The 24,697-nt window shown below is 40.2% G+C and overlaps 1 protein-coding gene across 10 annotated transcripts in view; it reads left to right on the plus strand.

Annotated features, from left to right (window-relative positions):
• auts2a (activator of transcription and developmental regulator AUTS2 a) overlaps window positions 1-24,697 on the plus strand; it is a 201,424-nt gene that overhangs the window by 32,928 nt on the left and 143,799 nt on the right. For 8 of the 10 annotated variants that reach the window (XM_072446700.1, XM_072446701.1, XM_072446696.1 and 5 more), the window contains exon 3: window positions 39-245. In XM_072446700.1, coding sequence (XP_072302801.1) covers window positions 39-245 — 207 coding nt within the window. The remainder of the gene's footprint in view (window positions 1-38; window positions 246-24,697) is intronic. The other 2 variants (XM_072446698.1, XM_072446693.1) reach the window with 1 other exon arrangement.

A 24,697-nucleotide genomic window follows, 5' to 3' on the forward strand; every position in this document is an offset into this window, starting at 1 on the left:
TATGGATGGTGTATAATCAGTGGCTCTTGTCTGCACAGAAGAACATGACGTTGGAGGAGTGCGTTGGAGGAAACAAAGGCGGACCGCTCCACAAGAAGAAGCCGGGCAGAGTCCCCGACGGTCTGAGGTTCAACTCCAGCCCGACCAACCACCAACACGTGCCATCCGACCAGGAGAACAACCCGCGACTCGCCCAGAAGCCAAGCAAGAGGAAGAAGAAGCACATCAACAAGAAGCGCTCGACGGTAAGTCCTGCACGCTCACACACTTTACTGCGATACAAAGGAACGTGCCCTGTTTTAAATCTTAATTGAATAATACTTGTTGAATAATTAAGATAAGATAAGATATGCCTTTATTGTCCACACATGGGGAAATTTCGGTGTTACAACGCAGGTAGATACAGAGGATTTGACTATTGTGACTGACGAGTGATTTTTAAATTTTTTTTTATAACTGCTATAAGTAAGGATGTCAGTTTGATGACAAGTGTAAAATGTGTCTTCTGTAGCTGTATGGCAAAGAGTAATGTCCTTTACAGTCATTGTTTTATTGATGAGTAATTGTTTCTTTTCCTTACAATTTAATATGATTTAATATGGATCATTATTTCACACATGTTCCTATTTTATTCTAATACCGTTATTGCCGAGGGTTGGGCAGAGTAATTGTTCTTTGCTATAATATGGTAATATTGTTTAATTTGCTGAGTAACAACTAATTCACATAACCTAATAATTAATAATTTAATAACTATAACTAAACAATAGAGCTTTCATGATTACTATATTGACCGTTCAACAGATGAAAGATAAAGATTGGGTTGATTGTGCTGTTTTTACTCTTTGTAAATTATTTACAACAATCTGGCACAATGTTTTTGATGCTTTAGTGATTTGATTTAAAGTTTAAATCAAATCACTGATGGCTATTGTTATTTCTGGACAAATGTTTTATTAGGTTTTTAGACATTTAGTTGATCAATCAGTGTCTTACTCAAGATTTGTATTGCTCAACAAATTATTTTACTGGGATTATAAGGAAGGATTTTGGAGAGTTTATTCAGACTTTTTACTTGTACATATTTAGTTTACTAGCACTTTTCTATATACATTGTTTATGAACTCCTGTGAGCTTGTGGTCATGTGAGCGGGTTTAGGGCAGATTTTTGGTCCTATTATTGAGAGCTTTGCTAGTGCCACACCCCTTTTATTGGATTAATGGATTCATAAGGCTGGGCTTTAGTCGACCAAGACCAAGACTTTTTTCTGCATCGACTACAGCCCTAATTATTTCCTTTTTTCCTTTATTTTGACTAAATCTAATCCAAGTTCATAACATACTCAGAAGCTGTCTCCAGTTCACTCTTTCAATGGCAGTACCCTGTCTAGAAGTGTACTTTCAAACTGTTTCTGATGCAGGAGAGACTGTTTACAGCACTTTTTCTTCACATTTATTTCAGTGAAAATGAGCCAAGACCCAAAAATTGAGGCTTGTTCATGAATATAGACTGTGTTTTTCTCAGTCAACATTTTAGCAAAGACCCAGTGACCTGAAGTATAAAAGATCTGGGGGGAAGTAGAGAAATATTTCCAAGTGCTCTTGACCTGGCTCTTTACAGGGCAGAGCGAGAATGGTGCTCATGTGATAGTGTGAGAACTCCTGTTAACTCCAATGCTTTGCTTCGGTGAAGTTTGTGGTGAATTGACACTTGACACAACAATTGAGCCAATTCTGAGAGTCTCATTCAGAGATACAATAAGCATGGCTCCTGATTTCTGTAGACAGAATATGGCTCTTTTCTGCAACGGTTTTGTCCAAGATACAAAAAATATAAGTTTTTACCAAAGGAATAGTGTAGGATTTTCCGCACGGGGGTGAGTGTGCACATGCACACTTTTTAAAAAGGGACTAACAGTCGCTTGAGTTCTCAAATCGGCGAAAAATCCTCTATTATTCCTTTAATCATATAACATTTTATCCCCATAAAAACCATACCCGGAGTGCTTACATTAGCATGCCTGGCCTATGGATGCTTTTCAGCAAATTCATTCATTTAAGTTCCAAAACATAAAATGCCAAAGCAACGTGCCCAACGTGGTGGTGGTGGTGGTGGTGGTGGTGATGGTGGTGGTGGTGATCGCATTGGTGGTGGTGGTGGTCTTCCGCATGGATGGAGCTGTGGCACAGTAGCTCAGTGGACATAAGAATCACTGTCAGAGCCATCTGCTCCTGGCACTGGGGCACTATGGTGGGAATAAGGAGACTATCACGGCGCGTCTATGGAGACGAGGCAGGCACAGTGCAGCAGACTTCAGCTCGACCTGCCCCCTTTGAACCCCCACATGTCAGTCCCACCTCCTGCAGTGTGTCTGCGGCTCCATCTGCCTCACTGTCTGCTCTGTCAGCTCCTCTCAGGTTGACTCATGATATTGTATAGTTGACACAGCTATAGTATATCAATATACAGTACGATATAAATATCATACTATTGACAGTAGAGTTGGCTTTAAACCTGTGAGTGTGCAGCTTGTGGAGACGATGCCTTTGCTTGACGAGTTGTGGGAAATAGATAGAGGACATGTGTTTCTCATGAGAGGAAAGCTTACAGATGCATATAATGAGAACAAGCTAAAAATACTGCTCATACTGCTGTAAACACTGAGACTGGAGCTCTGATGTAGTCATGATGGGGCAGGCTTATGTGCGTTTTAATCAGCAGTGAAAATGTAATGTCTTGCTCTGTCAGCCTAGTGGGTCACCCTTAATAAGCTTACCCACTAAGCCAATAAGAGATTTGTAGAAAAGCAATGTCCCGATCGTCAGATAAGATAAATCCATTCTGCTGAGGCTTGATGCATGGAGATGATAATTGTTGCTGTCACACTTTACGGCAGTGGATCAAATCAAAGGTGCTTCTTATGCCTCCTTTTATTGAGTTTTCTTTTTATTTTTTTTTAGGTAATAATGTACTTTTTTATGTTCCAGATATAAAACATATATAGCTAAATATTTGAAAATCTAACTTTGCTTGTTAAGTTTATTTATTTGAGACAAGGACAGTGCACAATAAGCTTTACCTTCAGGAGAGATGCTTTGTACCAGGTTGTAGCTCCAGTGCTCATTTCCACCTGTAGTTCCTGGGCAGCTGATGTTATTCAGTCCCACTGAGTGGAGACAATGCAGAAGAACTGCTTTAGACAAACTATGGTTCAGGTTCAAGCCATTGTTAACATTTGTTATTGTCTATAGCAATAACGGCTTTGTGTCAGTACTTTTTTCCCTCAGGCTTAGGGCTGAGTACTTTTCAAATGTGTTTAAGTGATACTTGAATGATACCTGTTTTTGTTACCGGTAAGTAATGGTACTTTTTATTAGAGATATGTTTGCTGATATTTTCTCTTTTTAGGACATAAGCCTTAGTTCTCCTGCACATTTTAGGCTGATTTGTGGCATAAACATAAAGCTTTATAGTCAAATTTGACTAGTTAAGTAATTAAAAAAAAGTTGTTCGCCTAATCGACTATTTAAAATAATCACAGCATACTTTCATATTATTTTTTTTATTCTATTTTATTAGCCTTTATTTAACCAAGTAAAAACAACAATAGAGATCCAAACCTCTTTTTCAATGATGACCTATGCCAAAGAGAGAATTGCAGCAGACATTTACACTCAACAAGAGACATTTAAGAGAGATAAAAACATAACATACATTTAAAATTGCAATGCGTCCATACTCAAAGTACCGACAAGCAATAACGGCGTGTTCACACTTATTGGTCTGGACTCGGTGCACTTCAGAAGAGAATCCACATCCGAGCTCATGGCCTGGTTCTTCTGAGGGAGCAGTACCACTTGTCACTTGAGGTAGTGCGTCCTGAATGGAGCAGTGTGTCAGGGAGTTGGATAGAAATGAGAAGAAATGTAAATATTTAATGAACTCTGAAGTTTAGAGCAGTGACTTTGACTGAATACAAAGAAGAACTCTGGAAATATATTAAATTCAAATTAGTAGGTAGTTTATTTGATATGCTTAGCACCACGTAACTGCATTTTTCAGTTTTCAGAATTGTCCGTTCGTCTCGCGAGTCTAATTTCCCTCACGTGCTCCTGTTTAGTGCACGCATATATTTGTGCTTTTATTTCCTATGTAAACCTTTATTCTTCTCTCTATGTGCTCAGGTGTGCTCCAGGAGAGCCATGGGGCTGAAAGTGCACTTCACTGAGACCTCTGCTTTCAAATGAACCAGATGTGCACTTGTTTGAATCTGGTTTAATAGTGTTTATATCTCCACAAATGAAGCACACTTAGCATTAAGTGCACCAGGGTTTGCATCAATCAGATGAAGTCTGGAGATGCCCTAAATGTCCCGTGAGCACAGAGCACAATGACCTTCAGTTATCGCACAATCGCACAAGGGCACGGATCGGTTCACTATATTTGTGTGTGTTTGTCGGATGGAGCTTTAGTTTGAACTGTCACTGTTCTTGTTCGAGGCACAGGCGCGAGGAGCTGGTTGGCATCGCCTTTTACCTACTGTGCTTTTTATTGCACTTTTACTCCAAAGTGTGGTCGGCGCTGTTATGAAGCGCAGAAAAAGACGGGGTCCATCTGCTCTCGCTGCTCGCCGTCTTGTCGGCCCGTTCCCACACTTGACAAACCCTTGCAGTCAATTTCTGAAAATGAAGTGGCAGCTCTTTAAACCAAAGTGTTGGCCACTTAAGCAGAGGCCCATCTCGGCTGTCAGTCAGATCTGGACTGTGGGCAGGAGGTGTGGGAGAAATCTTTTATCACCACCGCCCAGAGACACACTGTTGGGTCTAATCCAATCTGCTAGCTTTACAGCACAGCAATTCTGGGATGATTGTGCGAGATAGTGCAAGTCCATCTAGATGTGGAAATTGTTTTGTTTGTCTTCACTTAGTGGAGGGCAGTGTAATACAGCAGTTTTGTCTCTGTCTCTACTGTAAAGAGGGATTAAGACTTGTTTGCCTTTGTGAGTAAAAATACTGTGTGAAGTGGTATTATCTGTGCCAGAGGAGCTTGTATACAGACAATTAACATTTCTGAAAACGTTGCTTGGCAAGGACAAAAGGTGACGCTTTGGGTTGCAAAACAGACTCTTTACACAGAAGTGATAAGCTACTATTGTGGCCACATCTGCCCTGGGATTGACTGACTGAAGTGAGGCTACCGATCTGTGCCAGTAGCCAACATTTGTACTTAAGTAAGAGTAATGTTGCTTCAAAATAGTTTTACCTAACTAAAATGACAAAGTAGTGATCCAAGAAATGACTCAAGTACTTGGGTAAACTACTACTCAAGTAGGAGTAACTGTAAGAGTAATTGTGATAGTAACTGTAAGAGTAACTAAGATTAGCAGGAGACTTGAAGAATCAGTACAAGAAACACAAATATTCAAGCTTTTGTCACATGTAGATTTGCTCACAGTGGAAAATGAACCAAAGTGTTGTTTCAAACCAAATAGAAGTAGAAGCATAGTGTCTGAAAACTACTCCAAAAAGTACAGTTTCCTCAAAAGATTACTAACTATAAGTAAATTTAACTGAGTACTACCCACATCTGCTAAGGACATAAAAACATTGTGTTCATTTGTCTGAGTGTTCAAATATGTAAAATGTTCTAATGTATGTGAATTATTTGACATTCCGTGGAGTCCTGCTACACTACATATACTATATAATGCAACACGCTGTGCCCATTTGTATGCAGCGGCTCACTAATAGTCTTAAATAAAGTGTGTAATTGCCCAGACCTGTGTGTCCTGCTGCTCTGTGATGTGTGCCACTGAGGCTAACACTCTGTAAATATTCATTAGGCTCCTGTCAGATGTAGGTGGACCTGCCCACGGTAATTGCTGCGTATATACATAGTTGCCATAGTGAAGCATGTCAGAGAACAGGGCTTAAAACAAACAAGTGCGCTGGAAAAGAGGCCAGGATCCAGGTGCGTTTTTTTAAAGTGCATTATTTATAGACCTACAGGAGGGTCAAGGACTAAAACATACCCAGGAGCATGAAATGGGTAAGGAATGCGTTTTATGGTTTCTTGCCTCTTTCTGAATATTGAGTGAGCATGACTGAGCAGAAAGGTGAGGCTAATATTATACATATCAAGTGGTTTTTGCTACGTGCGGCAGGTTATATCGTTTTGGAAGTGGATTTTATTGTTAGCCTGTGAACACAAATAAAACACATATTGTTGGCCAAATATGTTGCATTTTCAATCGATTCAGTAACTGGTGATATTGGAAACATGTTTGTGTTTTTGTCAAATCTGTTTTGCATATGTTTTCAGTGATTGGTTTGATGTCAGTTACAATTTTCTGTTACAACAATTTAACGATGACTCACAATTATTGACAACATGATCAAACAACTGTGAAATCTTTATTTTCTTTCATTCTCATCGTCTAAAACTGTGGTTCTTATGTATATATGACCCAGAATGAAGGACAAATGGGATCATATCTTCCATCTGGCCCTCGGTCTTTTTTCCCCCGGACAAGAGGTGACAGACTTATCTCCTCCTCGCCCAGAGCGCCAACCGGCTAAATGTCCACCTGGCCCTGAGTTAGCCTCTTACACTGGGGATACACAACACATCCTCTCCTCTGGTGCTTTTCTGTGACCAAATGGCACAGACTATTCACTGAACTGTTGACTGATGAGGTCATGATCCGAACTGAAAAAGAGCTTCAGGGTTTCTGTGCAAATGTAGTAAATGTAAGGCTATTCTTCAAAGTCTGTGCCACACAAGATCTTGCAGGTGTTTTGTGGTGTGTTGGCACCCTCTGCTGCCCGCTGAGGAGAATGCCTTCAATTCCTCTCCAAGTGAGTGCATTTACTTTGGCACTGTGGCTCTGATTTATCCCAGAATGAGTGGCTTTGTGCAGTCTTGTTTTTAATTATTTATCCATGTCAGAAGTGTCTGTCGTATGGATGATTTGTTTGTGTTCCCAAAATTCCTCCGTCCAATATTCTGTCCAGTTTTAAATGTATTGGGCGATCTTTTACCCACTGGGTGTGTGTTTTTTCTCACTTTTCTCACTTTCTCAGATGGACAGACACTCACTCTGCCATTACTGTCTGCCTCTGAGCCAATTTGCTGTGATGTTCTGTGACGCGACACCGCTGGTCGGCGATAATGAAGCTAAAATAAGTCGATCTTATTATACAGCTCTATGCACAGATCCACGCAGTAGTCGGGCACACTACAGTCATTTCGGCAGCTAAAATGTGCCACTCTGCAGGACACAGGCTTGTTAGTGGAGCGGGCTGAGGCTGCTGCCGCCGCCGCTGCTGTGGATGTCTCGTCTGTGGAGCGCGCCTCATGTGTCTAGATGTCACACTTCACAGTTAACTGTTTCTAATGAGCAAAACCGTAAAACCAAAACAACTTCTTTTCATTGTCTGTGAAAATGTGTCACTTAATGCTTACAGGAAATACAACGCAATATATGGGCTGTAGAGGTATTTTTATCACAGTTTTGTGTGTAACTCTTTCTCCGGCATTTTATAATGTATCTTTTCCATGCGTCAATGACAATAATTGTTATGCCATTTTATCCATTGTCAAAGCTACAGGCGTTATTTCAGTGATGTAAAGAAGTGATTTTCAAACTTTTAGAACTTTTAGGCACTTACCAAGTACAGAAGAACATATCTAAACTAGGATCTTAACTAGAACTATTCCAGGTCTGAACTAGGGCTAAACCAGGCCTAAAAGAGAACAAAACCATTACAGATGTACTTATAAAGCAGGTTTCCTCCAGGGGCTCCGGTTTCCCCTTCCATTATAAAAAACAAAAACCAAAAAACATGTAGAATAGTATGCTGGTGTATGAATGAGAGTGTGTTGTGAGAGTGAATGTGGGACAATGGGTGAATTAGCCCATGGCTAATCCGGCGTTTACAGCATGTGTTTCGTGTTTGTTCATTAACATGTTCCAAGCAGATAAATAAATACAAAATTCAAATACAAACACTACAACGGCAAACTAATCCATGTAATGTTTTTAGGTGCTCCCTATTCAAGTGATAACTGGGACCCACAGGTGTAAGGTATTCACGGATGCTGAATAGATTATGTTTTTTAATACATTAGATCATCGTGGAATCAGTGTTTTCAGTTGTAGGGTATTATAAATGTTCATCTTAATGGAGACATATTAAGCTTTTTTCTTCTTACATATGTAGATCATAATTTTATGTTTTGCAGTATTGATCTAAAATGGCCTGTTCAAAACTGAACACTCTTCATTGTGACATTTCACTGTAACAAGCAGCAAATTATCATTTACATTTACTTTTGAAAAGTGTCTCTGTGACATTTTAGAACTCCACATGTGTCACTCGGAGTCTTACTTGTTCAGATGATCACAACTAAGTACAGGGATGTGGGCGGGGATAGCGGGTAGGTGAAAACAGGACTTTGCAGGAATCAATCAAAATACAACTTTGAGAAAACTAATAATGAGGAAAACACTATTGGATTAATAGCAAGATTAAAAACTCACTCAAGTTTTCATTTTGCATAATGTATCTCCTTCACTGTAGAATGTACACTAAATGCACTGGCAAGCATTTGAAAACCAATTTTGTAAAATATATAACATCATAATTTATTTTCTGAACTCAATCCGTGCAACATGAGTCATGTCCAAAAACAAAAATAGGAAAGCATCATAGAACTAGCAGAGAAGTTATGTCATTATTATAATGTCTTATTTGATTAAAGTGAACAAGAGTCATTACTCGTAGTGCATGCATTAGACATAATTTAAATCTTCCACATGGGCTCTTATGCATGGTTACAGAGAAACGTCACACTGCACATCCAGACTGCGCTGGTGAACGGCTCGGGCTGCTGTGTGTTTTAGTACAGCTCTAGATCACTTTGATAGCCCTCGCCCTGAGCTACTCTTAACCTTGATTCAAGTGTCTTCTATCTCCTGGAGTTGACCCACTAAGAGGCGGGGTTGAGGCGGCTGCTTTGATGGTTTTATGCTGCTATTCTCCCCTCGTCTCGCCTACAGCTACACGGCGCTCCGTCAGAAGAAAGTGCAGTCTGGTGTTGTGTTTCACGGCGAAATGTTTTCTTGTTTCACTTTTTTTTTTGCAGTGGTGAAAGTGAATGATGTGGGAACAGTGAGGCGGGCGGAGTCAAGGGCCGTGCACAAGACATTTCTTCACTCGCCTGTACATCCCCCATGCCCCCCTCCCCCGATCAAGCGCTCCCCTGTCAATGTAACACATGTAGTCCACAGGTTGCGATCGATAGCGTGTACGTTGTTGCCCATCCTCCACCGCAGCCGAAGTGGTTCCTGCTGCTGCCGCCGAGGAGTGTGGGTGATGTAGTGTATTTTTCAAGCATTTTTCATACTTTTAATGGGGCTGCTCCCACATAGGAGCCCAGTGTGGATTGTGGTAATGACCATTTGAATGAGCACTTTGAAATCGCAGTGTTTGGCACAGAGGTCATTATACTATATGAGCCTTAGACTCAACTGTTTCCTTCTTTCAAAATGACACACATGCTTTTAGGGTCACATCTTCCTATGTTTGTGAATTCTGTTCATTGGCAATAATTCCTTTTTTGATTCTGATCTTAAACTGCATTGTATATTTTATCAACCTTAAAATGTTTCCTGAGAAAGTGCTTTGTATAATTCTGTCCATTTTAATTCAAAGGAAAAGGCACGATGACAATAAAAAATGTTCTTTATTGATAACTTAATGTAATAATATATATATATATATATATATATTTGTTTTAATATATATTATTATGTGTCTTATACTAGTTCTGATATAGACCAAGACCAATCTAAATCTATTCAGGAAAGGTCCTATTTATGTGATTTATTTTCAGTATCTAGCTTCAGTATATATATATATATATATAGTATATTTGGGTTATATTCAAAAACCTGTCAGTGGTCATCAGCAGAATGCTATTTGGAGCGTCAATTCGGGGGGAAACTTCAATTCACTGGCCTCAATCAGCCTGGTGAGAAATAGGCTAACTACTCTGCCACTGTGTACCATCCATCCATCCATCCATTTTCTACCGCTTGTTCCCTTTCACATAATCCTTATTTCATACTCAAACTCATACTCTTTGTTTGGAAGTGTTACACAGTATAATGACTAAGAGTCCCATGAAACAGTTAATTGGCCAATATGTTACAATGCATCTTTATGTAGAATCTCTGTTGTGCAGAATACACAGAATACAGAGCTGTATCTCTGTGGACTCCTTCACTTCATTACTTTTCCACCCACTCAAGCTTCTAATTATGATATTGCATTCTTATCATCTGCTTTTGCTCTAATAGATTTGTTTAACAGCTTGTGCCTAATTCCCTCAATGTTACTATCTGGCTTCAAAACATATCTTTTTGCACCAGGACTTTTTCAATTACTCTATATAAAATACAACGAGTGCTTACTTGCTGTGGTATTAGGGCCAAACTTTACCATATGACAACAATCTATCTCAGACTGAAACAAATTTAAAGACCATCTTAATCACTGACTATCACGCGTCCCGTCACCTGAGCTTTGCCCTAAGCCTGTCCAGCCTGTGAACAATTAGTACATGTTTATCAGTATTTCCTGCATCTTTGGGCCATTTCCACTGTGCAAAGAAGCATTCGTGCTGCTGCTGCCCATGTGCGTGCAAAGCATTCAGCCGGAGAGGAGATGAAATGAAACATTATAGAGCTGGCATTGGCCGGAGCATCTGAAAACCATTACAAGAAGTTATTTCCCCTCCTTTTTGTCGGGCCTGTTTCCATCAGCGTTGCCCTCCTCTTCAGTCACCCTGTTCCAGTTGTGTTATTTGGAATGAGGTTCTGAGCTCGGAGCTGTAGACTATATGAGGTGAATAGTGTAGCTATAGATGCATTTGTCTTCTTTGGCCATTCTTTGTACAGCAGATTTGGCGTATGCTCTAGTATATATTGTAGTACACATCACGCACACATGATCATGAACCCAGAGGAGGGCAAACATTAGCATCCCTCTTATCACACTTCATTGCAATTTAGCTCTGAAGTTGTCAATAGACCACACAAATTCATATATCCCTGTAACATGTACAGTAAATAATTATGGCAAATCCATGTAGCGCGGCTGGTTCCATAAGTACAATATAATGTATATCATATCAAATTTACAGCAATTGAAAAATGACGAAGCAATTGTTCAAACTTTAACAGTGAAATTCTCATGACAATGCACACATTAAGTAAAATCATCTTTTTAAACTGACAACATTCAACATTCAACTAATTCTGTTGCATTTGTCCAGAATAAAGACATATTTGTAGCATGTGGTGTTACGTTGTCAGTCACTAGCACTCAAGCTAGTCTTTTAACCGTCATAAGTTTGATGTTACCCTGCTAATACAAACAACTGAACCATCAGCCACTGCAGATTCTTCAGCTCCTTCTTTTCTTTACCACTTGTGCTTAGTCCCTATGGAAAGATTATCATTATTCAGGTAGTGCAATTAAAATCATTTTAATCGAGTTTGTGATTCAGTCTTTTTTAGTGGTCAATCATATACTTATACTACTCGAGAAGTCTACAGCCAGTGCTGTGTCAATAACAGCATGTGGGTCTGAGTTCTGAGCAATTAGAATTTGTTTTTTTCTCATATTGCCCACCCCTATTATGTATATATTCAATTGTGTGTTATATATTAATTCATTATCATTAACTACACGCCCTTACACGGCTGATGTCTTAGTCTTAGTGCCCAAATTTCCCTTTCTTCACACTGCGTATCTGATAACTCTCCAAGCTATAAATAATGAATTTCTTCGTAAGTCCGAGTCGTGGTGTATACGTCCTTTCATATCAACAATATTCTAATGTTTGAGTGATCTTGTTTTTAGACCAACAAACCATTGCTAATACATGATTTCTAAAACAATGTGGATAGAGAATGCTTCAGCCTTTTCTGTGCTAATGCAGCAATAGCAGCAGGATAAGGCTAACACGATTTCCTGCCTCTGGCCTAGATAGGTCGGAGCGAGCCTTGTTTTATCTGGCCATCAGAGACACTCAGCCTCAACCTGAATCTGCAGCAGAGAGCTGGAAATGGCCTCTGTGTTGTGGCCAATTGAGCCTGTAGCGAGGACGTATACACTCTGTTGTCCTTGTGTCTTTTGGTACGGCAGCATTATTGCACAAAAGAAAGTCCACATCTGAAACGTAATCAGTTTATGGGCAATAACTCCTCTTTCATTGGCCACTAAAGGCTTGTAATGCTGGTGCGGTTCAGGCTGTGGGAGCTCCAGCTTTTATCTTCCCGTTTTGTGAGGACTTCTCTGTATTTAAAAGGCTTTTGTGTAGCTTGTATTTGGAAAGTGCAATATGGGGGAAACATTAAATCATGTTCTACCTCTAGGCCTGCAACAACTAATTGACTGAACATGACTATTCCTATTTTGATAATTGGAATAATTATCTGGACTGTACAGACCTTATATAACAAAGGCAGTGGCATTAATAAATCAAAATGTAAGGAAGACAACAACATATATCATTTATTTCTACAAGTCATATTTCTTAGTGTCCAGAGTGTCCAGAGCATCCGACACAGAAAAGTTGGACAAAGCTGAACATTTTGGCGGCCGATGCGGCGCAGCAACCAGAGATTACTGTTGTTTTTGGTGTTCTTTTGTATCAATCAGAGATTATGCTCCAGTCACGTACCTATGCATTTCACTATCTGGAAGAACGACCAAAACAAACCCTGCACTAGTAAAAATCATCCAGTTGCAGCTCTTGATGATGATATTCACTAAACTCTGGTCATCTCTGAAGTATCTGGTGGACCCTGACAAGTCGCTGAGCCGATTGCCTCAGTTTTTGGACTTTGTAAAGCAAATACACCAAAGCCACTTTCTCCTCCTGTTCTGCCATTGGACCAAGTGAACAGCAACACTGTGCGGACGCCTCCAACTCGGGCGTCCGGCACGATATTGGACGCCGCTGTCTGAACGCCTCTTAACACTCTTCCCATTTTCCACTTTTTTCCCCCATTTCTTTGTTAAACCACAACTTAATATGAAATAACATATACACAATTAAATTCAAATTGTGCATTTGTCAAAAATATTGCATTAACATATTTTATTCTCTAAACAAGCAACACAATTGTAGCGCTGTCACAAAATGATTTTGTAAAATATACTGATCGATACAGCAACACTGCATAACCATATTTGGTGTCACGATTTATCAATATTTCATTATTTTGCCACACCCCTTGTATTGTTGCAAGACAAAACTATGTAAATCTAGCCACCAGGGTGGATAAAGGAACATTTTAACTTCAGAGACAAACTACTGGAAGTCGTGGCTCTTTGAGGCAATTAATGAATCCCTCAGTTTAATTTTATCTAACCAAGGCAAAGTCTGAGCACTATATCCATACTCATTACAAATCAGGCCCAACTCCTTAATGGAGGTGTGTTCATCTAAATATGTGTAGTTAATTATTTACACCAGAGGGAACGCTTGAGGACAAAGCTTGTACACTAACTGACTAGAAGCTCGTCTCCTAGGCGCAGTACATGGACTACCGCCTCAGGAGGATCAGCGCCTTCAGCGGGAAGCATCTGGAGACACACACCGCCCAAGGGCCCACACAGGCTTTAACATGGCCCCTGAGGATGGAACCGCTGAGCAAGGAACATATCTAAAGAAAACATACCATCAAACAACAGGCACCGCGGGGAGACAGAATTACTGCCAGATAATGGTTCAAAAACGGGAGCATATAAAGCAATTCCTCCCGCTTTGCCCCGTGCATGCTGATAAAGCCAAGCGGAAACAATGTGCTTTAACCTCACATGTTTACGCTCGGCTGGCCTTGATGCGAGTTCCTCTGATGTAATCTCATTGTATGCCATGTTTAATTGTGTAAATGGAGATTCAAAGCTCTCAGCATAACGTCGTAACCCCTGGCGAGTGCATTACAGTCATTAACACATTATCGCCACAGCACTGGTTCACGTCCCCTGCTGCTGGCCAATACAAACCAGGCTGCACTCTGGTACTGATTGTGCACCTCAAAGCGATTGCAGTTGTGTTGTCAGGCGCAGTGGTGGCTACGGGGGCATGCTCCGCGTAGGCTTGTGAGTGGGAAGTGAGCTGCAGATAGACGTCTTGTCACTTTGCATCACCGGGATAGAGATGGGGAAGAGAACAGCAAAGATATTGTGGACATGAAGCGATAGATACTGAGAGTTTTTGTTATTTAAGTCTACATGTGACTTTATGTTGACAAAGTGGTTTGAACATTTGTGTCTTTCCTTAGTGGTCCAGATTATTGTGGTCTCATTGTGCATTATTTCATGTGTCGTCTGTCCAAGTACTGTCATATTGATTTTCAAAGTATTAATTATTTGATTATTACTAAATGCTCACAATCGCTTCAGTTGTATAAAAACAAATGTTCTCATGCCTCAATGTTTTAGTCAAGAAAAAATAAATAAAACCAAGACTTGCACATAGACTTTACTGGAACTAAATTCATAACTAATCCTGGACTAGAACAGGACCACACCAAGTTTACATCTGGACTTAACTGGGAATAAGGAATATTTATTTATATAAATACATTTGCGATATATTGTGCAGCTCTAGTACAAACAGTTACTTGAGTTTTTATCTGTGTTCTACTACTAATATTTGACAGTAGTGGTGCTCCCAAAACTAAATCTTACCATCGATAGTTCTCTTGTTTTTGAGTATATTTAGCACTGTCCTTCACACCATTCTTTGTACATACGTAGTCTACAACATGGATGTGTTAAGTGCTCGCCGGTGGTGTGGCGGCTTGTGCCCGTTGTTGCCACCTCAGCGTTGTGGCTTTAGCTTCACAGCCTTGAAAGCTTGGCCCTAATCCGTCATTTCAAAATACAACTTCTTGATGCCATTTTCTCTCTTGTTATGGAAGAACCACCTGTGTTTACATTGAGAGCTGACCTAAACCTTATGTGACCTGCCAGTGACATATTCATCAGAGTAGATTATGTATGACTGCTCCTGTGTGTAAACATAGTGTGTGTGGCCAAGGCGCTGTTCACTCTGTGGCTGTATTAGTCCTCCACTTGGACTGTCTCCTGCAATATCGGAGTAAACTCAATCACCCGGCTTCTGCAGAGCTGTGGACCCATATTGAAGTAGCCTTTTATTAGAATGTTATAGCCAAATACCGTATTGTGTTGTGAAGTATAACAGGGCCCTTGTATGTCCTTTTCTCAGGAGGGTGAGGATGAAGCTGTGGTCAAATATGGAAAACAAATCTGTCGTGGCCTGACTCATGTGAGGATGCGTCTGCTTCTGTGTGTTGTCAGGAGAGACAAGTGCGTGTTCACACCGAGACCAGACACACATGGAGCTTTGGCCAGTGTCTTCTGTGCTCAGAGATGGAAGCTGTTGTTGACATTTTGATACAGAAAATGTTCTCAATACATTGTCAGAAAGTGTGACTTATTACGTTGTAGAACCAATTACCTGCAGTGCTGTCAAAATACTAACATTTCAAACTGAATGACATACCACAATGATGAAAAACTGTACGGAATCTGATTTTTCAACAGAGTATATGGTATAATAGTTTATCATGTGTTTTTATACTAGTCATCCATGGAGTTCAGAATAATGAGAAATTTGGACCGTTGCCATAGGAATTACAATTTTGAAATGAAATATTTTATCTTTTGAATGGGAAAAGTCCTCAAAATGGAAGATAAAACACAATATAGATCCAGAGTTCCAGACCATTCTAAAGAAATAACTTCAGTATTGATACTTGGTTCAAATTAGTATCTAGTTTCAATATCAGTTTACTATCTTTGCTTCGATCAACTCCAATTACTAGTATGTTACTTTTACCCTATTGTGACAAAGGGTGACGTAATAGGAGTTGTAGCTTGTAGAATTGTCACCTATAAAAATAATCGTAATCATATTTTGATAATTGTACTTGTCATCTGGACTATACAGACTCTAATTACATACAAAGCAGTGGTATTAGTAGTAGTTGTAAGTACAGTATTATCTATATAAAGTAGTGATGGCTGCAGTGGTATAGTGCTTTTATTCAGACAGGAGTATACACTTAGCCCTGTTGTACATATCTACTTCTTTTCGTCAACTTAACCATAAGTCTGAAGTTTAACACTTTTACACGGGCAGACCCTCCACCTCTGACTTTGATATAGACGCCTTCTGAAACTGACATAACTGCAATCGGCGGAGCACTTTGAGGCGTTTGTTGAGCCGTCAGACTTTATTTAACTCTTGGGAACTGTTTGCTTTTAGGGTCAGCCCGACATCAGCGCCCACTGTCTGTCTAAATAATACAGCCGACAGTGTTACTCCTCCAAGGGCAGCACAAGACTCCATTGAAATAGATATAGAAGCGGGTTAAACAAGGTCAGGATGAAAGCGCTCCACAGTGCATGACCGAAAGAAAAGAGCGTCACAGAGGTTGAGCGGAGGGCTGGAGAGAGGGAAAAACTCCAAAAGAAAGCAGGGTATTTATACGCTGAAAGAGCAAATGAGAGGCGAGAAGAGGAGTAGGGTCTGTAGGTGAGTCTATATCGGAAATCTCACCACTTACTTTAGCACTAACTGAAGTCCAATGTGCTGAGAAAGAGGAGGAGGACAGGGAGGCAGGGACCAAAGCAGGCAGACTTTACAGAATCGTGGTCAGACGTGGACTGAGGAAGAGGCAAACGGCAGGGACTTTAGTGAGAGCACAACTAGTTTCTGCACAGTTTTTGGAGAAGACGCTTTCGGAAGACTCAAACCGGGCAGTGGCTGAAGAAGGGACGATGATCAAGTCCAGCTGGTTCTTTGTCAAGTTCAAATACAACGAAAAGGTAAGTTTACTGCAAAGACTTGTGCTTGGATACCAATTAGCAACATAAGCCCGTCTTTAGAATCGAGTGACTAATTCTTCAAGGAAAATACGAGGGATGGGCAGTCTTTAACAATATTCAGATCATATTTTCACAATGCATCAGAATTAGCTGAAATGGACCATAAGTTAACCTCAAAAGTGCATAAATAACACCCGTGTTTGGAATGACACTGGATGTTTGTTACATTTTGCGATCATTTTTACTAGTTTAAATGTAGAAAATATAATTGTTTGTCTAATTTTGCATATCTCCAAAACAACAACTGCAATATTATAAGTTGTTTGAGTGTCTATCCCCCACCTCTAGCCCATACAAGACAGTTCAAACTTTAAACAGAATTGCTTAATCCCAGATTTGAGATATTGCCAATAATACCAGACTTTAACACAAATAGAAGACTTTTACCCAATGAAAGTAAGTATACATTTTACTCAAATATACTTTATAAATTAGATGGACTCTGGACAGTGGTTTGTTGACGCTCGGTTTGGTGCTAACCTTTTATACTGATCGAGTTCTCTGCTTAGCATCAAGTGTCGATGTCACTGATCTCATTACTTAACATATTGGAGACGGTCAGTGAGGTTGTCGTCTAGTTGAAATGTATTAGAAATGAGGGCTGAATCGTGTTTTGCTTAAGTATTCTGTTGTGGGCAAAGAAAATATTTGATCAAGTCTTAGTTTCTCTGAGCAGTGGGTTGAAAAGGTCACAGGGCGAGGTGGATTCGGGGTCAAGCACCTTGAGTTGTTGTCATCTGGAGAAGTGTAATTGCTGCCGCTGTGTGTGGGCTCCTGTCTGAAATGAGAGCAGGACAGAGGTGTATTCAGTTTGTCTGTGTGGAACTATCATAAACCTGTGACTCTCAGTATTCAAATATGTAAGTACGTGAAGTCAGTGGTTTCTAGTTCTCTTTTTATCATTTTGTCTGTTTGCCTTTTCTTGTCTTCCACCCATATTTGCACAGTAATAAGCTGTAAGCCTTTTGTCTACAACAACCCATATGGAAATAATTAAAATGGCATTCATCATTGGAGGAAAACATACAATTTGACACTTTTCAGACATGGCTGAACAGCAACTGTCACAAAGCTTTCATTTGCTGGTCAACAATCAAACAAAAGTCGCCTTATTGTCTATGGAAACAAGGCTGTAACGCCCATATTTACTCTATGTTATAAATCTGTATATCATGTCATTGTAATTAGATAGAATTGTATAAAATGTAATGTGCAACAGTTGAAAAAAATGTCAAAAAAGTCATGCGTTTGTTTATGGAATAAGAGGGGAGTCTATAATCACTGTGAACACAAACCCAGTAAGAAGAAGGTGCCAATTTAGCTTCAATCTTTGTTGATTTTACGTGACTCTTGGGTGGTTCTTCGTATCATAGTACGATATCAAGCTGGAGAGAAAGAATTACTAACCAAATGTTACACTTACAGTAATACGTCTACGGATTTGGTACTTTTATTTCTTGACTCATTTAAATGCATTTACTAAGCTTATGCATTAGGAGGCTTAAAGATCTTTTGACCTTGCTAATGCCGGCAGTAAATCTATCTTTTAAGCTCCTCTTTTTCTGCCCAAAACCTTGCTTACTTTTCAGACACATTGAAATTCTTGCAGCGCTCCGAAGCTTGCAGAGGGGATTACAGCTAAACCCTTGCAAACTCTAGATGTTTTCCCAGGCAGTGCGCCACGAGGAAACATCCACCATCCCTGTAAACATCTGTCAGACAAAAGCTTCTGCCACTGATGAGACGACACAGGCTTAAGAGGAGTCGGGTCCAATTTGATTCACTTATGGTTGGGTAAAGGACGTGCAATGAAATCTGTGATGGCATCTTTGGACCGATAAACTAACCCTGAAATATACAACCAAACTGTAGTGTCATATCAACGTCATATCAACGTCAGATCATACATCACTTTTCATAATGGTTCAGTGCAAGTTAGAACAATATATATATATATATATATAGGTGAACTGGATTCTTCTTTCTTTGAACTAGAGTTTACTTTCTTTTAAGACCTATAAAATGTCTGAAAATTCAAAAGAAAAGAAAAAAAAGAGTGTCACGTTTCACCATGTCAAAGTGATCACTACTAGAGCTGGAGAAACGGTGGTTGTCAAGTGGCTCATCAGTGCCATGTGCTTTGGGATTGCCCTGTTATTCACAAAATGTGGACAAAGATCAATGAGGCCAATATTCCATTAGACTTTAAAATAATGTACCTTGGATGTAGGATTCCAGCAATGGAGATAATGAATGGATACCTGTGGAGTGTACTTTTGAAAAGAAGGCAGTAACAAATAAGTGGATGAGGGGAACTGAGCTGACTGTGAAGGACTGGGCTGAGAAAACTCTGGACATTTTTAAACAGGAAAAACCAACCTTTACTTTGAACTTAAACATTGACAAATTTAACAATCACTGGGACAGATGGGACCGATACTGTGGGGGATAATGTGCAGAACAAACATTTTATTTCTTATTTCCATTTGATTAAATTGCACTCCCCTTGGTCTTTTTCTGTTTGTTCTTGTTCTATTTCTTCACTTTGTTTTGTTTAAAGAAAAAAAATATATTAAAAACATACAATGATTTAAAAAAATAATATAAAATGGATCTTACCTTAAAGTTTTTACTAATGATATTGAGTTTCTTAGATTATTTAAGGAAATCTTGAACTTCTCCCATTGATGTCACCTTTCACCAAATAACTTTAAATATATTAAAAAAGGACAGAAAAGGAAAACCTGAAGATGTTTTATGTCTCATTTTCTGTTTTTGTTGACTTCAGAATAGGTCAATTGTCAGTTCCACAGCCACAGTTCCTTCCTCCTGTGTTGGATACACACACAAAGAGGTCTGTGCTGTTCCCTCAGAGAGCACCAGGGGACATAAGGGTGAGGGCAGGCCCGGATCAGTGAACAATACTGGGGCTCAGGGGCAGAGAGCCCTCAGCGGAACCACCAGGGGCAAGTCTGACAGATGAACGGAGCCTTGGGTGCATGTCCTCTCAACCTGAACTATGGGTTACTATCCACACTGAGGCTATAGAGAATTCACACTGTAATTCTAATCTACGTCAAAACCGGAATTGGATTTATTTTGCTTTTTATTTATTTTTACCTCTTCACATTCTTCAAATAAACATAGTAAATCATATTACATGGGTTATATTCAGACGGTATTATGTCAATCCAACAGAAATATTAGACGGACAATTTATGTCAAATGAATCACAGAAGTGCATCTTTTAATCAGCAATATATTTGATATTCAGAAAAAAATGCACATAATATATTTAAAGTATATATTGCCCTCCTCTAATTAAGTGTTATTTGGTAGTGGTCTAAGCTGCTGCACATATGCAAGGCTCTGTTCCTTTCTTATCATTGTGAGGTACACTCACTGAATGTCTTACCTGCTCTTCACTCCTTCATCCTATACAATCCTGTAGTGTATCCTGTAAGAAAACTTACAGAACAAGCATGGATGAATTAAAAAGCAGTGTCTCCTTACCTGCTTAAGGCAAGGCAAGTTTATTTGTAGAGCTCATTTCATACACAAGGTAATTCAAAGTGCTTCACACAAGAGGAAAAATGCCTTAAAATCACAAAGAAATTACAGACCACATACGTAGCATTCCAGACACTCTTTCCCATATTTATTTGACACTGCAGCATGACAGGTGTCTCCAGGATCGACATATCACTTTTAGATTGATTCTTTCCCATATCAGCGCGCTATCTGCAAACTGCACACGTCTGTGCTGAGTGTATGTATCTTTTACGAGACTCTCTCGTCGACGCCTCCACCTGATGTGGTGCTTTGTATCTTTCATAACCGACCCAGTCTCGTCTGCACCCTCCCTAGATTTAGCTTTAGCTAAACTAATTGTCTCAGACAAAACTCGACCAAAGCTTTTAGTATCAAAACTGGCTCTTGGTCAGTGGGTAGGTGCTCCAGGCTCTTCCTGGGCTTTACAGTAGGCTTAGTGCCGACCGACAACCTAACCAGCGAGTGTTCTAACCCACTCCCCAGGCACCTGCTCTGCTGCTGCGCTTGGACACCAGCACAATGGGCTAGTGTGTCCAGTAGAAGTATTTACATGTTCAATTTTAATCGTGTTTAAATAGTAATCAATTTAAAGGTGCTATTTTTAGGATAAAATTTAAACATACAGGGTACCACCTCAAAATAGTCCTAGATCCGTATTTTAGTGTTTAAAATGTGCTTAGTAGTTCCAGTAGTAATTCCCCTCAAGTCATTTGATCCGTTGCTTCCCCCAGTGGAATGCCCTGCCCATGTCTGCCTCTCTCCTGCGCTGGATGACTGGTCTGGGCACCAGGGTGGTTTAACTAAAGCTTCATCACTGACACTGTCTGCTTCCCAACTGAAAGACGGCTCTGTTGTCGCTGACAGGCTGCAACTATCTGCCAAATTTATGACGAAGGACAACATCACGTCAGCAGCCCACTGGAAAGAAAACTTGTACACAGGGACAACGTTTGTGTTAATATGTTTTTTTTTTACAGTCAGGGAGTTAAATTTACCACAGAGTTAAGTGTAATCTGATTCTATGTATGTGTAAAGAAAACATCAATGACAAGATATTACGTCTAACTGGAAATAGACAAGCGATAAAGAAAATGCACTGCTGTGCCAAGGACATTACCAGCTCAATCCTTTAATCCAAAATCAAATTCCATAGATGGTGTTTTTTGCCCTAAAACTTTAAGCCAATCAGAGGACCCGGGAGAGTGATGGAGAATAGGCCAGAGGAGAGTGCATATCAAAGAGAAGCAGCCATCTGCTGCCAAAGGCCTCCAACAGCTGCTGGAGGAGATGCAAGATGTCTGAACAAAGACTGACAAGATGGGAGATGACAGGAAGCAGATTTCAGTCCTTTTTAGCCCTCCTGTAGGAGAAAAGGTGACCAGCCAGGTGCTCAGAAGTCTGCACTGCTCCAGATGCTTGCTCCTCGCTCCTCCCTCCTCCCCTTCTCATCCTTTCTGTGGGTATTTGCATTTAAGAAACCATTTATGATATTTTCCTTTAATTTTATAAATGTTTTAGCCACCAAAATGTCCTCCTGTGTCACAGGACAGGTAGTTTTGAGAAATGTGTTTATTTAATTTGGCCGGGACAGTGCATGTTAATGAACATACTTTAAATACACGCTGTAAACACACCAGTTTGTAGCCATGGCCTAATTTCCGTCCTTTGTCCCGCATTCACTCTCACAACACACTCTCATTCATACACCAGCATACTATTGTATATGGTTTTAGAGGTAGGGGAAACCTACGCAGACACCGGAAGAACATGCAAACTCCACACAGAAAGACTCAAGAATGAAAAAATGAAAAGGTTCCTGTTTAGGTGTAAGCTCTGTGCTCCAGGCTACTGACCAAGGTGTTGGTCAAGCACACTTCCCTGAGCTCTGCTCGCTCGTGGTGTTGCCAGCTCTCTACAAGAAGGTATCAAAGGGAGGGGATCATTAGGAGCACCTTTTAGACCTTGACCAATCCCTTGCAAATGTATGTCAAAAGGAGTTCACAGAGTAGCAGTTGGCTTGGCGATCTCGCTCTGAATTTGCATAAAGTTGACTTCAGTTCAACTCTGCTGCACTCTGATGGCCTGGATCAGACGCTCCTCTTCACTTCCTCTATTCTCTTCCCTCTGAAATGAATGGGAGCTGGTCTCTCACATCACTGCTGGTGTGAGTGTGGTGTTACATCATCTCTCCTGCACCAATCAGACAACAGCACACCACCTGCCCCAATCAGACAACAGCACACCACCTGCACCAATCAGACAACAGCACACCACCTGCACCAATCAGACAACAGCACACCACCTGCACCAATCAGACAACAGCACACCACCTGCACCAATCAGACAACAGCACACCACCTGCACCAATCAGACAACAGCACACCACCTGCACCAATCAGACAACAGCACACCACCTGCACCAATCAGACAACAGCTCTCCTACACCTGTACAAATACACACCACTGTCAGCATGTTAACGCTTAGCGTATGTTTTATTGCTGGTGAGCTCCAGAACATCTGCAAACCATGAGCAAAATGTGTCTTTGCCTTTTTCTAATAAAATTGTAATTGTTACAAAGTATATATTGCCCTCCTCTAATTAAGTGTTATTTGGTAGTGGTCTAAGCTGCTGCACATATGCAAGGCTCTGTTCCTTTCTTATCATTGTGAGGTACACTCACTGAATGTCTTACCTGCTCTTCACTCCTTCATCCTATACAATCCTGTAGTGTATCCTGTAAGAAAACTTACAGAACAAGCATGGATGAATTAAAAAGCAGTGTCCCCTTACCTGCTTAAGGCAAGGCAAGTTTATTTGTAGAGCTCATTTCATACACAAGGTAATTCAAAGTTCTTCACACAATAGGAAAAATGCCTTAAAATCACAAAGAAATTACAGACCACATACGTAGCATTCCAGACACTCTTTCCCATATTTATTTGACACTGCAGCATGACAGGTGTCTCCAGGATGGACACATCACTTTTAGATTGATTCTTTCCCATATCAGCGCGCTATCTGCAAACTACTGAACGTATGTTTCTTTTGCGACGACTCTCTCGTCAACGCCTCCACCTTATGTGTGGCGCTTTGTGTCTTTAATAACCCACCCAGTCTCGTCTGCCCCTCCCTAGATTTAGCTTTCACTAAACTAATTGTCCCAGACAAAACTTGACCAAAGCTTTTAGTATTAAAATTGTAATTCAATTATCTTGTGCCTTGAATTCATTTTTTTGGATGTAATTCCAAGCAAAAATGATTAAGACTGTTCTTCTGTATCTATCTCTGTATCTACCTGCGTTGCACCAATGAAATTTCCCCATGTGGGACAATAAAGGAATATCTTATCTTATCTTATCTTAATAAACAGCATTTAATCAAAGTATAATATTGATAAAATGAAATTCTACTCTTTTATATCAGCTCGTGTAAATAATTTAGCGGTATTAATTGACCTGCCGCAGCTTAAGCAGATACACTACTCTGTGCTCATTTGCTCAGATAAATGGTGCGGTGTGATTCTTGTTAAGTGTGTTTTTAGGAAGTGCACACAGGCACGGCTTCATGGTAATTAGCGTAGCAGCGTAAGCCTTGTTACATTTCTGCTTTGCACATTCTATTCCCCTCTGTGCTGTTTCCTTTGCCATGTTAATTTGAACAGAAAATGCAGTTTTGTTCTAAATAGGGCAGTGGTGCACCGTCGAGTCTTGATGTAATCTTTGGGAATATTTGGTGCCATATGTTTTGCATTTAGACATCAGTTCCATAAATGGAGTTGTGAAATTATCTATTATCACTATGGAGCAGCAGTATATCCTCCTTGAAACACCTGCGTCAAACAGAATTTAGCACTTTTTTTGTGACAAGTAACAAGAACACAGCCACAGACATTTCACTTTAAATTAAATAAGGTTTTGTTGTCTTGATTAAAACCTGATTAGAGCAAATTGGGCTCATAAACCCCCATGACATTAAATCAAGATCAGCACTGAGGACACAGACGATGTGTCATCTTTTGAGAAATACCATTCCCCTCGCCTCTTGGTTTGACAGACACAGGGAAGAGGTCATTCAGCAGTGGCACATATGTGATGGAATGAGTGAGAACTAAAGAGAGTGCTGAACCAGGCACAGAGCTGCTGTCA

Source organism: Eucyclogobius newberryi, unplaced genomic scaffold (genome assembly GCF_026437365.1).
Source record: "Eucyclogobius newberryi isolate DKJ021-1_F unplaced genomic scaffold, fEucNew1.0.hap1 SCAF_15, whole genome shotgun sequence".
Taxonomy (NCBI): domain Eukaryota; kingdom Metazoa; phylum Chordata; class Actinopteri; order Gobiiformes; family Gobiidae; genus Eucyclogobius; species Eucyclogobius newberryi.